The sequence below is a fragment of the Vigna unguiculata genome, chromosome 7 (genome assembly GCF_004118075.2).
Source record: "Vigna unguiculata cultivar IT97K-499-35 chromosome 7, ASM411807v1, whole genome shotgun sequence".
NCBI lineage: Eukaryota > Viridiplantae > Streptophyta > Magnoliopsida > Fabales > Fabaceae > Vigna > Vigna unguiculata.
In genome coordinates, this window is record NC_040285.1 from 9,545,695 (window position 1) to 9,562,079 (window position 16,385).

The window sequence follows — 16,385 nt, forward strand, 5'->3', positions numbered from 1 at the left end:
TTCTATACTTAGCCTCTATAATACAACAAGTAGTAAGTTGTTGCTTTCGGAATCACTAAGAAATGAAACTGGGACTAAGGAAGTGTTGTTGTAGGGTTGCTCTAGAAGGTGTAGGGGGGGGGGGTATGAATAGAGCCTACATATAAATTCAAACAATTATCGTGTAAAACAAATATTCAAAGTAAAGAGTAGGGATAAAGAAAATGCACACAAAGAATTTATACCGATTCACTTCCACTTAAGGTTACGTCTAGTCTCTTAAGTACCATACTTAAGATATTCCACTAATCAATACCTTTGATCAATAACAAGTATCACCCTCTCAATATTACACAAGTTCCAACCTCTCCAAGCTACACTAAGTATCAACCTCTCCAAGTATCTTTCTCAATCTCCTCCTAAGATCAAGAACTTTCAACTACAAATGAATAATCAGAAAGAAACTATCACAAAAGGAGCTCATGCATGATTTGAATTATGCACTTCTTTAATGTTCACAATTGTCATGTTAAGAAAATTTTGTGCATTATGCTTCTACATATGATTTTTTAGAGCAATAATATATCTCAATCAATTAAACAAATCATTTATCAATCATTTCCTAATACTCATTTCATTTGAACGTTTGATTCAAAAATTTTCTTCTTTCAAAATGTAATTAACAAGATTAAACATCTAACCATATATCAAATCACATTTTGACTCCTGAAGTAGAATTTTTATCATCAACGTCAAATGCCCAATTAACATCACAAAAAAATTTCAAGGAAAAAGGTTGGATATGAGACACATGCTTAAAATGTAGTCCTCGAAACAAAGTACTTTTAAGATACATGAGTGTGCATTATATCGTAACCCAACGAAAACCCAACACTTTGGCCATAAATTGGTAGACTTTGTTCAAAACAAAGCCGATTTCTGGTCTTGTAAGAGTGGAATATTGGAAAATGGGATACGAGAATAAATCACATCTAAACTTGGATGACTTGTAATTACAAACCATAGGTGAAGAAATGGATTATTTGTGTTATGTGAAGAAAATCACAAATATATTTTCTTTGACTCATAATAATAGACTTACAACACTACAATAAAAATGGGTAAATTGAGGTAGTTTTAATATGGTGGTTATTTAAAATAATTGTTTTTTTACATGATAATACGATAGTTTTTGAACCGTCACATTTTACATATGAATGTGGTGGTTTTAACTGCCACTTTTTGAACTGCCGTATTTTTCATTTAAAATGTAGTGATTTTAACTGCCATTTTTTAATTAAATCATGATATCAACCACTTTGGTACATCAAACTACTGAGGTATAATGTAAGAAAGAATATTATTTAAACTTATTGTATTGGTATCTAATTCAAGTACTTGTATGTTCATCTTCATTCATTGTAGGCACCAAATGTTAAGAGTGGTGTACTATCTCCAAATGATGTTATTGGATCAAGTGGTGGAAACAAACCATCTTAGAATTAGGATAAAAACTTTAGTTGAAGAATTGTATGATGAATATGTAATGTTTTTTTTTTTATATGGTACTTTGATATAATTTTGTTATGTTTAATGTAAGGCTCACTTTAATTCTACCCTAGAGTTTAAGAGCCTATCTCAGTCAGTTGGGCCTAAGGCTGACCCATAGGGTGTCCAAAACTCCTAAACCAGCCTAAGCCTCTCATTTCTGCCCACTTTGAAAAATCAGTGCCTTTACTCCCTCCTTGTTCCCTCAACAAAAGCTCTGCTAGGGTTTGTCGTTACTCTATGTCAAGCAAGTTCAACCTCGTTCTCTTCCACATAAGTCGTTTTCAACTCATACTCTTTCACTTCAGCTTATTTTTCACGGTTCCAACTAGGGTTTCTCTTGGTGAGCTCGATTTAAACCTGTTCCACTATTTTCCAACTTTTGAATCTGCTCCTAGAGCTATTGTGCTCAATTGTTTGGGTGTCTGAGTCCTTTGCTAGCTTTTTTCAAGTAAGGGAAGCTAGGGCTTACAACTTTTTTATGATTTTTCGCATGTTTTCTGGATTTAAATCATATTCATGAGGTATGCTCATTATTATGGTTGCTTGGTATTGGTTGAACTATGATTTGGTACTATTTTTGTGTTTTGCACGCGTGAACAGTAGACAATCTTGGTATTTTCGCCCAGGCGAGCCAGTCTCGGCCAAGCGAGAGTACCAGAAGTTGTTCCCTGTTTTGAGTGAGAGTCCATCTTGTAACGTCCTAGCCGAAAATTACTATTTAAAAATAAATAAGAAATAAGATTTATAAAACATCAAATTTATTCTCGCAATTTCCAAAAAACACGGGAAAATTAAAAGTTCAACATCGCTTCCGTAGTAATTAAAATCGTACTATTCAGTTATTACAAAACCAAACCATAAAAAAATACAAAAGAAAATCATAACAAGTTACATGATCATCGCCACATACACACAGATAGGGTGAGCTCATTTAAATAAAACCAAACAAATATAATATTAAATTCAACGTCGCGACATTAAAACCCTGGGTTAGTATTCTTCTCCCTTTTTCCTTTACTCTCCACTTCCAGTACTTGCATTTAGACGTCTATCATTTCTATACCCTTTAGGTGAGAACAATGATTGATCTTTGCTGCACGAGTGTCTACTCGCCCCTCCGACTATAGGCCACCACCTGATAGTCCACATGTGGGAATAACCTTGCCACAGCATCACACCATGACACCAAATGGAGCTCCCCGAAACAAAAATAAAGTTTGTAGCTGTTCCAGACTACCAAAACTCTGCCAGAATACTCTGAAGAGGGCAATCATCCGAACCTCGCCGTACGAGCCACAACTCGCACACTCCACTGGACTTCCTAAACCACCAGGCTACAACCTAGAGTGGTCACGTGTTACTCCAATACAGACTCGTAACTGGACCCCAATCTAAAGCCTTGCATTATGAACATCACCTAAAGCTGTGTAGAAACCTTTCCTCGCGCACCATCACTGAACCAAAACCGCTTGGCGCGCATCTCACATCGCCAGGCACACACTAGGTTCAGACCGCCTGGCGAGCATCACACACCGCCAAGCGCCACGCGCCTGCAACATCATCATTGCATCGTCACCGCCGGGCGGACCCACCATGCCGCTAGGCGCCACTCCTCGTCACCGCCTGGCGCACCTGCCTCGCGCGCCAGACACCACTGCACCATCAGAGTCTCTGCTGCACCATTTCGCCTGGCGGAACCCTCCCTACCGCCAGACGCTATGACCATTGTCGCTGATTGCGTTCCGTCCGCCTGGCGGCTCGCTCGCGCCGCCAGGCGCCATGCCAGTAGCGCACTATTACTGGTTCCTTGGCACTTAAACATATCCCCAAGGGATCCCAATCATACAACATAACAATTTACAACACAGCCTGGTTTTTCCAGTCATACAACTATAATAAGATTACACCACACCTATTCAAACATGCCATCAAATCAAGTATTATCATGCACCCATACTCTCCTTCACTTACCCCTTTAAACATGCCACATACACCCCGTCTTAGGATCATACAGTCTGATATTTTTATAAACTCATGACACCACACTTTTGTCAATATTGCATATGTACCTCAATAAAAATTCACAACCACAAAACCACGACTAGGGTAAAGTTTCACCATCCATACCATATCTCACATAATTATCTCACTCGTACCCAATTAACATACATTCTGAATTTAACTTACCACATGCACCCAATTATGCTTCATTAGAAGTTACTTGAACTCATCAAGGCTTATTCATGTATTTTATAAACTCCAAAATCAGCAATATTAAGTAATGTATATCTCTAGCTACTGACCTCCAAATCCAATCTCCACCGTTCAAAGTGAAGAACCACATGTTACGGATCACATGTCAAAATTTGACCTAAATCGAACGGTTAACGAACCGGGAAATGCAGTTTTACGAAAACTTCGCGAACCAGAAAAATTAGTGGCGCCTAGCGCTCAAAATCAGACGACTGGCGCCCGGCGGGACTAAAATACTGCCCGACGGTTACTGTTACACGAAAAGTATGAAAAACTGCGTTCTTCGTGAATCAACACACCACGCACCTCTGGTGTGTCGCCTAGCGGCCAATATGGTGTCGCCAAGCGGTTCCTGCACCTGCGAACCTTGCCTCCTTCACAACAACTCTAATTTCATTAAATTTACGACTCAAAAGGTTGTACTCACATGTTTAGGTTCATGATCCATTCCTAAAACTTCCAATAAGTAAAATTCCATTAACCTTTTCCCTTTAATTTAGTTTGACTATGAAATCCCCAATTCATTAACCCACCAATTGATATTCATGAAATTTTCAAGTTCATGCAATGTCCAATCAATTTAGTAACTACAATCCCATAATTCATCATGCCAAGTAAATATGTACAATAGAAATACAAACCAAACACCACGACATCGCTGACAAACCAACCAAAACAAAAAAAAATAAGAAGACGCACGCTACGTCGCCTGGCGGGCCACCCTCAGCCGCCAGGCGGTTCATAGGCGAACCCAGAAAATAGGCTGAAAACACATAAGCCGCCTGGCGGTTCATGCCCTACCGCCAGGCGGTTTCTGGAAAAATCCAGAAACGCAAATATAACGAGAGAAAGCAGGTTGCACGGTCTCAATATGGTTCAGATCATACATTCATATCATTGCGAAATAAAACAAGCAATACGAACTCCCCTAACCTGTATTCCTTGTTTAATTTGATAAGTTCTCTATTTCCTCCTTGATCGCCACTAGCCCTCTTGCCCTTCTTCCAACTCAGCCCCCAACCTTACGCAACACTCACCAAAAACTCACAATTTCGTGCTCTCTTCTGCAACCCCAATTACAATGCCACCAAAACCTTCTCTCCTACCTCAAAATACCCTTTTAAAGTGGTCTTAAAGTGGGCTTAATGTGAGAAAACGAAAATGGCATTAATCCTAAGTTAATTACCATTCAATATCCTATTTAACTTCTATTTTTCAACCACTCTTGGCTGCCTGCCGTGTCCATTTGAGTTTCCTTTAACCCTTCAAATTCTAATCCAAAGCCAAAACAGCCAAAAATGAAGTTCAATTTGGATTCCCCAAGGCTTGAACCCACAACCCTGAAATGCCAAGTGAATACCAAACCATCATGCCAACTCATATTTCATGCTAACTAATATAATTTAATTACTATATCATTCCCCAACATGATTATATATATATATATATATATATATATATATATATATATAAATATAAAATCACATAAATAACACATAATTGACACAATTTAATTTTAGGACTCGAACCCAAGTCCTCTCACATAATAAAGTACTCTCAACCACTTGAGCTAGTACCTTTCCACGTCATAAGAGTTAACATTTAATACCATAAAGGCTTCTACGACCCGCAATTATTAATTAATTAAATTTCACGAGTCTTACACATCTCGCTTAGGCAAGGAGGTCTCGCCTAAGCGAGAGAACGCCAAGGCCACTGTTTCCACTTTTTAAGCTCTCGCCTAGGCGGAAAGAGCTCCCCTGAGGGAGAGAACCCTCTCGTATGAGCGAGACCTTTTAGCCTAAGCAAGAACTGGGCGAGAATATGCTCAGGTCTTGTTTTCTCCTTTGTTCTTGGATGATTATCACATGTTTGGTTGGATTACTATGTTAAAGCATGAAATGAGTGATTTTGTATGTATTGAATGGTTTATGGGTTGGAAATGATGAGTTTGGTATGATATTGGTATGGAACATGAATGGATGGTTGGTTATGAATGTTGGCATGGAATTGGTATGCATGATAATTTATGCTTGGTGGGTGAAACATGATTTTGGTGTGGTTTATGGTGTAATTCCATGAATCTCTAGGTGAGATCTCATGGTGGTGCCTCGTTGGTCAGGACGTAATTCCACGATGGTTTCGTGGTGGTGCCTCATTGGTCAAGACAGAATTCCACGATGGTTGTGTGGTGGTGCCTCATGGTCAAGACGTAATTACATGACCCTTGATAGTGGGAGCTCATGATGGTGCCTCATGCTTAGGACATAATTCCATGAAGGTTCGTGGTGGTGCCTCATTATATAATTTAGTAAGGATTTAAGTAATGATTGCATCATGACACTCTAAAGAGTCAGTAAATCTCACGTAGAGCGTACTGACTCAAGTGCTAAGAGTAGCAGGAGGCCCTAGTCTTTGGCAGGTTAATGGCCTTAGATGTTTGAAGGCTAACCTTGTGAGTGGTGGGGTGAAACCCATTGGCAATTGGCTCTACATAGCAATAGAGGCCACCAAAAGTGTAAGCATCTGGTGAATCCGACTAATTATATGTATCCGGATAATCGTGTCTTGAGTCGTAGTGTCTTGTCCGTGAGTCTTCACATGCTTGTTTATGTATGTATCTTTGGCTATAAAATTATGTGCATGAGAAATCATTTTTCTACTCTAGCTTACCCTTTTTGCTTGTTTGTATGTTTTGTGTGTGACTTTCTCCTTCTGCAAGGATCATCAAATTATTAATGTGAGCAGATGCGAGAACTCCCCGTGGTCATCAGGGTGATGAAGATTCTGTTGCTTAGTTTGTCTTGGGTCAAATCCCGCTTATCATCGAGTTTTCTTTTAGGGCGGTAGCCCTCGTATTATCTTGCTCTTTGAGCATTTATTTTGAATACTATCGATCTATTACTTTGTCTTGTTATTGGCATTGTGGTGTGCCTTGATTTCTTTCCTAGTTTATTTTGGATAATTGTAAGGAGTGACAATATACACCATGACTTCGCTCTTTATATTATTTTGTGTGATGTTGCATTTTAATTAAGGTTATTATTTAAATGGGACGTTACATTTAATGAAAGATAATGTTTATTAATCTTTTTTGGTAATATCATTAATTTTTTATATTCTAAATTTTCAATATTAAAAAAATTATTAAATAATAAATAAACCTGGATAATAATAAATAATAAAATATTTGATATAATGGAGATAATAAAAAATTTGATATAATAAAGTGGATGTTAGTGACTATATAATGGACTTTAAATCCATGGAGTTTCTTGCTCCAAGTCAAAAACACTTTAAGTTTGTATTTTACTTATAGGGTGATTCTTGGGGATAAAGACAATACTGTTCTTTATTAACGATGTGTTTATTCGAACAAGTTGATATAGTTGGTACACCAAATTAAAAGAATTTACACCACAATAAACAAAAGTAGAGGTAAAGAGAAATAATATAGAGAAAAGGTTAAATTATGAATTTGTGTTGATTATTGAGAATTTAAGAGTCTCCGCACTCCCAGAACAAGTTTCCAAAACCTACTACTACAGTAGTAACATTGTTGTTTATACACTAAAACTAACTAACTTATGGGTTGGTTAGTTGGGTTTGTTTTTGTTTTTCTCATCTATGTTATTTTGTTCTTGGCTAATAACACAAGTTTCATATTGTACCCAAAGAGGTTTTCACCTGTTTTAGCTTTCAACCGTTGTCATAATTCATCTTCAATGTAACAATTGCTTAATACAAGTATGTGTACCAACAATATATATAGTTAATTGAATCTTACAAATGTAGTTGCAAGTGTTAATATACTAAGTACAAGCTTTAGAGGTTTTAATTGTTAATGGATTGTGCATGAAATGTTAGCAATTTGGGTCATACATATATATAATAAATAATTAAATGTGTTAGGGCGATTATATTATTAACCAAAGTATTATAGTGATCTAATTAATTAAATCTATGACTAAGAACATATACATGTCATGATATATTAAATATGTAGATGCCAACATTACAAAAATAATAATTTTTATTCGCGGGTATTTTGTTGCGGTTATATTAAACCGCTAAAAAAATGTTAATTCTGTTACTTTATTTTAACGGCAACAAATTTGTACTATTTTAATATTTTTAACTGTTTATTAAGATGTAATTTGAATATGCTTTTCATTTTGTGCATCATCCCTTTTGCGTGATTTCTAGTTTCTATCTGCTTATAAGCAATGGTCTCTTGTTTCTTTATTCAATTTGTTATTGTATAAAATTTTCAAAAAGATTGTGAAATTTTTTAAAGCGTTCAGAGAGAGGTGTGCGATTCTGGTAAATTTTTCAAACTTCAAAGTATGTAAGATTTCACATCTCCCTCTAAAGCAACGTGTTGATGATGTCTTCGTAAAACAGTGGTAATTTTCTATTCTACTGAACTCTTTTTGATTTAGTGTCATGGTTTGTAATTTTTAATTCTATTGATTTCTCTCATTTTGCAACTAAAAATCTAATCACGATTAAGCATGGGTTAGGGTGAGAAATTTTGCCACTAAAACCCTAATGACGGCTAAGTATGGGTTTATGGTGAGATATGCAATGTGTATCGCTCATACCCTAAACCTAGAGCTAGAATTTTGTCTGTGTTGTGATTGCTTTCGGAGCTAGCATGGTGGAAGCCCTTGACTGCTACTAAAATATCGGCTAAAGGTTGTCTAAATTGAGGAACTACATTTCGCTCAGGGGTATGCATACCTCAATTCTCACACTACTTTATATACTTGCTCTCTATTACTAAAGATTAAATATATGGGATTTTGGTGGGCTAGAAGTATAGAGATGTATTTGAATGGTTGTCTGTAGTTTATTTATTTTTTAACCTAAATTAAAGGACTAAACTAAAATTCTTAAAGACTTTGTATATTTTGTGCCTCTTATACTTGTCTTCATTTCCATTTGTATTAAAATTCTTGTGTTATGATTGAGGTGCAAAAAGAGAAGTACTCATCTAGATGCATTGCATGTTTCATGTTATGAACCCCTTTCTTTTTGGTTTTTCAGCCTCGATTTCTTCAGTTTTGAGATCCCTTCTTTCAATTCTTATTTTGTCTTCCATCTTAATGAAATCTTTGTTTACAAAATAGAACTTATCTTGTATGTTTAATTGTTTATGATTTATATGTTATTCTCTTTATAACTTTTCTTCATTTAGAAAAGTCAGAGTGCTGCTGAATTGATCAAGCTTAAAGCTTAAAGTTATTTGCTCATTTTTTATTCTCTCAAATTGATCCATCACGAAGGTTAGTTGCTGATTGCATTTCTATTAAATATTTTGCATGCTCATGTAATATACATGGTGGTCTTCCTAATTAATGGTGGAATCAATGCATTTTCATTTGAAAATACGAATAAGAGTGTAAGACCTTGTAGTTTGTGTATGGTAACAAGTTTTTTTCAAAGCTTCAGTACCACCCAGTTTTCATGTTTGACTGGATTGTGCTGTTTGTACCATGCTTAATGGTGTAAATTACTTTATCTTTAATAGAATGTGATATTTTACTGTTGCCCTTGTCATGTTGCAATGCTGGTTAAGATTTTGAAAAACAGAGCCTATTTTTATGCTTTTAGCAAGCTTAAAGCTATTTGCTCATGTTTTATATTCCCTTGTAAGTAAGATTCTAACAATATTTTTTTATTGGTGACCTGCATCAAACAATGCAATTACTGAATGCAACATGACAATAAGTTGTGTTTATTTCATGACTGAGATTACCTTGAGTGTCTAGAAGGTATATCCTTTTTAATGTCATGGATAAATTTTGTTGAGTTGCAGGCTAGAAATCCAAATGCAGATTTAACACATTATTTTGATGTGATAGGAGGAAATAACACCGGTGGACTCATAATAGCTATGTTAGCCATACTGAATTGGTCAAGCACGAATTGGTTAGGTCCGTGAATTGGTTTCATTGGCAGTGCTTCTGCAGCCATACTGAATAATACTACCTTGCTTCACTTTCCCACCACCATCCCCTTTTGTTCCTCATAATTAACACTTTCTCCAAACACACTCAGAAACAAGAAAATAATCAAAACCTTTGAGATGCATGCACAACACAAATCCCCAAAGACATACCCGACACTTTCCCAGGTAAGATATCTCTTTTTCTATATGATTTTCACACCCACATACACTTCTATTTACAAAATATCTATCACCCAAAATGGATCACTCATTCATGTGTTTTATCAATCATGCAGGTATTAGAAGAAGTAAAGAGAATGACAAACATAGGGTTTCCAATATCAGCCATGAGCCTTGTGGGGTACCTTAAAAACTTGACCTTAGTTGTGTGCATGGGAAGGTTGGGAAGCCTAGAGTTAGTTGGAGGCTCTTTGGCCATAGGCTTCACCAACATAACTGGTTACTCTGTCCTCTCAGGTCTAGCCATGGGCATGGAACCCCTCTGCACCCAAGCCTTCGGTTCTAGAAACTTCTCCTTACTCTCTCTAACTCTCCACAGAATAATTCTCATGTTACTTCTATTTTCTCTCCCCATTTCTCTTCTATGGCTCAACCTCCAACCTCTCATGCTTTTCCTTCACCAGAATCCATACATAACCCGTGTAGCAACCCTCTATTGTCGCTTCGCCATCCTAGACCTCATAGCCAATAGCTTCCTCCACCTTTTCCGCATCTATCTACGCAGCAGAGGAACAACTTGGCCACTACTCTGGTGCACTCTACTCTCCATTCTTCTACACCTTCCCACCATTGTTGGAGTTGAAAGGGAAATAATTTAATCGGGAGAAGGAAAAAACAGAACCAGGTAAAGTGTACAGTATTATGAGATTGATATGAAGAAATGGCTTGTTTTATTCAACGTAGCAGTAATACATTTATAATAAAAAATAAAACTGACAGTAACCACATAAGCATGATTTCAGGGAACGTGAATAACAGACATACTTGCACCTAAAGTTTAGGAAGACCTATTAATTAATTAAAAATTAAACAACGATATGCAGTTACAAAAAAGCAGATATTTAACACTCCTCCTTGCTTTAGGAACTGCTGCACACTCCAATTCTTTTCCTCAATAATTCAAATTTGCTGACAGGCAAAGGCTTTGTAAACATGTCAGCCAACTGATCTTCAGACTTGTAGTAAACTAAGTTCACTTCTCCATTTTGCTGCATCTCCCTCAAAAAATAGAGCTTGATGTTGAAATGTTTTGTTTTCCCATGACATACTGGATTATTTGCAATTGCAATTGCTGCCTGGTTGTCAACAAAAACCTCAATTTTATTTTTCTGCTGAAAGTGTAAATCATATAGAATCTTTTTCAGCCATAGAACTTGATTTACAGCAGCTGTTGCTGCTATGAATTCAGCCTCTACAGTGGATTGTGCTACAATTTCTTGCTTCTTTGTGCACCATGAGAAAACTCCTGAACCTAAGTTGAAACAATACCCTGAAGTGCTTTTCATGTCATCATAAGATCCAGCCCAATCACTATCAGAAAATCCACACAACTTGAAATTTGTACACTTCTCAAATTTGACACCATAATCAAGAGTGCCTTTCACATACCTTAATATTCTTTTTGCTGCTCTTAAATGCACCTCACTAGCACAATGCATAAATCGAGATAAGAGACTTACAGCAAATATAATGTCTGGCCTTGTTGCAGTTAGGTACATTAGACATCCAATCAAGCTCCTGTAGTATCCTTCATCAACTTTATCAACACCATCTTCCTTGATGAATTTCTCTCTTTGATTCATTGGTGTGCTAACTGCTTTTCATTCATCCATTTGAAATTTCCTCAATATTTCCTTTGCATATTTTCTTTGGCAAATGAACACTTGATTTTCACCTTGTTTGATCTCAATTCCAAGAAAATAGGTCATGAGACCAAGATCTGTCATTTCAAATGCTTGCATCATTTCTTGCTTGAATTCGTCAATCAACTTTGTGTCATCTCCAATTACTAAAAGATCATCAACATATAGTGAAACTATGAGAAAACTATTTCCCTTATCTTTCACATAGAGAGTGAATTCAGATAAGCTTTTTGTAAAGCCTATGCTTAATAGGTGATCATTTATTCTACTGTACCAGGCCCTTGGAGCTTGCTTTAAGCCATATAGGGCCTTTCTTAGTAGATAAACTTTATCTTCTTCACCATGCTTCACGAATCCCTCTGGTTGCTCGACATATATTTCTTCTTCTAGAACTCCATTTAAAAATGTTAATTTGACATCCAACTGGAATATTTTCCAGCCCTTTTGCGCAGCTATAGTTAATACCAATCTGATTGTATCTAATCTAGACACAGGAGCAAAAGTGTCAGAATAATCAACACCAAAGATTTGTGCATACCCTTTAACCACGAGTCTGGCCTTGTATTTGTTGATTGAGCTATCTGCATTAAGCTTTGTTCTGAAAACCCATTTGACTCCAATGACTTTTCTATTTTCAGGCTTGTCAACCAACTCCCACGTTTTGTTTTTTTGAATCATAGACATCTCCTCCTCCATTGCATTTTTCCATTTTGGGAGTCTTAGTGCCTCCTCACAGCTAGCAGGTTCACAAATGGCTACATTACATCTTTGATAGATGTCAGACAATAGCCTAGTTCCTCTGATTGGAGGATCATCTTCCAATTCATCTTGCAACAGTTCTGTGGTTTGTTCTCCATGATGATTATCTTCTATAATTGGAAAGAATTCTGTTGTGCTTTGTGAGTTCTTCCAATCCCATTTCTGACCTTCATTGAAATGTACATCTTTAGTGATAGTCATCTTTCCGGTTTGAGGATGATACACTTTGTAGGCTTTCGAAACAGAACTGTAACCCACAAAGATGCCTGGAGTAGCCTTCTTGTCAAGTTTATCACGCTTAACCTGAGGAATATATACAAAACAGACACAACCAAATACTTTAAGGAAGGTTAGAGAAGGTTTATACCCATACCAAGCCTCAAATGGAGTTTTGTCTTTCAAGGCCTTGGTTGGAAGCCGATTTTGCAAGAAAACTATTGTATTAGCCGCTTCTGCCCAAAATGTTTTAGGCAGCTCCTTCTCATGCAACATGCATCTAGCCATCTCCATCACAGATCTATTTCTCCTTTCACTTACCCCATTTTGTTGAGGAGTGTAAGGAGTTGTCAATTGATGCGCAATTCCTGCTTCTTCACAAAATAGATTAAATTTTGTTGATGTATACTCCTTCCCATTGTCTGATCTTAGAAACTGAATCTTGTAGCCACTTTGAGTTTCCACCATTTTCTTGAACTTCATAAATACTCCAGCAACTTCATGCTTGAATTTCAAGAAAAAAATCCAGCACATTCTTGTAAAATCATCTATGAACAAAATAAAGTAGAGACTACCTTGTAGTGATGGTGTTCTTTGAGGTCCTGCCACATCAGTGTGAATTAGTTGCAACTTTTGAGAGGCTCTCCAAGATGATTTGGGAAAAGACTTTCTGTTTTGTTTACCAAATTGACAAGCATTACAATTTGAAAGATTTTCAGAAAGTGTTGGTACACCTGGAGACATGTCATTCTTCTATATTTTCAACATTCTTTCAAGATGACAATGACCTAGTCTTTTGTGCCAAAGTTCTGTGAGATTGGCTTGAGTGTAATAGGCTACATTCTTCTCCTCTGTTGGATCAAATGAGAAGCTTTTACCTCTTATTTTAACCCTTAGAACCTCCCGGCCAGCAATGTCAGAGATAAGGCAGTTTTGATGTTCAAAGGACACTTTAAATCCCTTTTCCATCAACTGTCCTACACTTAGCAAATTTTGATCAATGTCAGGTACATAAAGAACATCGGAGATTATTTTTGTACCTGAGCTCGTTGAAATTGCTACGATTCCTTTTCCTTTTGCAGAAATATAGTCACCATTTCCTATTCTGACTTTTGAGACTTTAGTAGGCTTCAAGTGCTTGAATAGTGTTTTGTCATACGACATGTGGTTGGTACAACCACTATCAATCAACCAACATTCAGAGTTACTCTTTGCTGAAAAAATTGAAGCAAAGAAAATATGATCTTCGTCATCTTGCTCAACAACTTGGGCATTGACTTCATGTTGTTTGCTTCCACAAATTACAGCTTCATGTCCAAGCTGATTACACTTGTTGCATTTTGCATCTGGTCTTTTCCAACACCTGAATGGTGGATGACCCAATTTTCTGCAGTGCTCACAAGGTGGGTAATTTTTCTTTTTGCCCTTGCCTTTGTATGTAGTGTTTTCACCGCTTGTTTGTTTATGCTTCTTGAAGTTTTTCTTTCCACTGTGATGCTTTGCCGGTAATGCACCTTCAACCACTTGATCTTGTCTCATAAGCCTCCGTTGCTCTTGGGCCTGCAAGGCATGTAACACCTCTGCCAAGGTAATCTTGGACAGATCTTTTGTGTTTTCTAGAGTGGTTATGGATGCCTCATACCTTTCTGGCACAATTACAAGAATTTTTTCGATAATTCTGCAATCCAAAAAATTTGTGCCAAGTAATCTTACCTTGTTAACAATGGCAAGCAATCTGTCTGAGTACTCTTTAATGGTCTCAAACTCCTTCATCTTTTGAAGCTCAAATTCTCTCATCAAATTCAACACTTGCATACCTCGAATCCTTTCATCCCCTACATACTCCTTCTTTAGATACTCCCATATTTCTTTTGCTGTTTTTAAGGTCATGATTCGAGTGAAGAGGGTTGCCGAAACACCAGCAAAGAGACATGATTTCGCCTTTGCTTTCCGAGTTTTCTTCTCCTTGTAACTTTTCATCTGGGTCATGGTGGGATTTTCGGGCAGCGGAAGGATTTCGTAATCTTCTTCAATGGCTTCCCAAAGATCCAAAGCCTCTAGGTAAGCCCCCATTTTTATCGCCCAGGCATCGTAGTTCTCTCCGTCAAAGACCGGAGGTGCTACTTGGGAGAAATTTGATTCAGCGTCCATTATTTCACAGGCCCGTAAGAAAACAGCTCTGGATACCAGATTGTTGGAGTTGAAAGGGAAATAATTTAATCGGGAGAGGGAAAAAACAGAACCAGGTAAAGTGTACAGTATTATGAGATTGATATGAAGAAATGGCTTGTTTTATTCAACGTAGCAGCAATACATTTATAATAAAAAATAAAACTGACAGTAACCACATAAGCATGATTTCAGGGAACGTGAATAACAGACATACTTGCACCTAAAGTTTAGGAAGACCTATTAATTAATTAAAAATTAAACAACGATATGCAGTTACAAAAAAGCATATATTTAACAACCATCACCTTTTTAACCTTCAAACTCTACCTTGGCGTGCCGGGAATCGTTGTCTCATCCTTCGTTGCCAATTTCAACAACCTTTTCTTCCTTGTCCTGTACATGTTCTACACACGCGTTCCCGAGGAGTCCTTACACGTGCCATTACTACTGTCTCACACCACGTCACATGATAATACTGTGATAACATGTAACGGTACTCTTGCCATGGAATGGGGTGTGCTGATGAAATTTTCAATACAGAGTTGTCAGGCTGTTTGCTTGGAATGGTGGTGGTACGAATTGATGACAATTTCTGCAGGCTACCTCAACAACCCTCGTGTTGTTCTAGCCATGGCTGGGATAGTGATACAAATCACATCGCTTTTGTACACTTTGCCGACGGCATTAAGCGCAGTGTCAACGAGAGTGGGGAATGAACTTGGGGCGGGACAGGAATTGGTGGCTGCAAAAACAGATAACAATAATACTGATTCTTTCCATGGTGCATAACTCATCTCTCTCTTCTACACAATGAAACAGTTATATTATTCTATTTTATCTATTCATCTAATGCATGAAAACTACAATGCTACAAATTGGTGGTAAATCAATGTATTATGACTTTAACTGTGACTTATGGATGTGAAATATTGTAGATTTTTCATTTTCTCTTTTTCCAGAATGACATTGCTTTTAGGCCCTCCAAGTTCTGTTACAAAAATCATTGAAGAGAAGTGCATTTATTGTAACAGTGTTAGCACGCTTTTAGTTCTATTTTCTTTTCTTAAAGGTCAAGCTAATTTTCTGCGACTTCTTGATCAGTTCTCTGGAAAGGTAACTTATAACGATCACGGGATGAATGAGTTTGTACCCCAAAGAACTGTTGCTTATGTGAATCAAAATGATCTTCACATAGGAGAAATGACACTTAGAGAAGAAACCTCGTCCTTCTCGGATATTGATGCCTACATGAAGGTAATTTTGTTTTGCTAAAAATGTGTTTTCATATTTGACTTGCATTCAGTACCTTTCGTAGCCTTTCAGACCAAAAGAATGAGAGAAAAATATGACAACTTAACAAGTTTTTAATATAAAAATTGTTTGGTTTTAGAAATTCTATTTTTCTGCTTCTTACTATTTATTTCCAAATTTCTTACCAATTCAAGAAACTTATAATGATTAAGACGTATGTAATAAATAAGTTGTAGTAGATCACAAAGAAGCTACTTCCTATTTTAGTTATATATACATTAATAGCGGGTTATCTTGAAAACGTGGGTGTCTATTTCTTTTCCATACAAAATAGGAATGATTGATGACTAATTAGTTGTCCCTAGAAA

General features: G+C 36.9%; 1 protein-coding gene across 1 annotated transcript; it reads left to right on the top strand.

Annotated features, from left to right (window-relative positions):
• The first annotated feature begins 9,874 nt into the window (after positions 1-9,874).
• Positions 9,875-15,555, top strand: LOC114191137 (protein DETOXIFICATION 55-like). The gene is made up of 3 exons (XM_028080322.1): positions 9,875-9,922; positions 10,033-10,550; positions 15,072-15,555. The coding sequence occupies exons 1-3, from the start codon at positions 9,875-9,877 to the stop codon at positions 15,553-15,555; spliced, it is 1,050 nt and encodes a 349-aa protein (XP_027936123.1).
• The last annotated feature ends 830 nt before the right edge of the window (positions 15,556-16,385 follow it).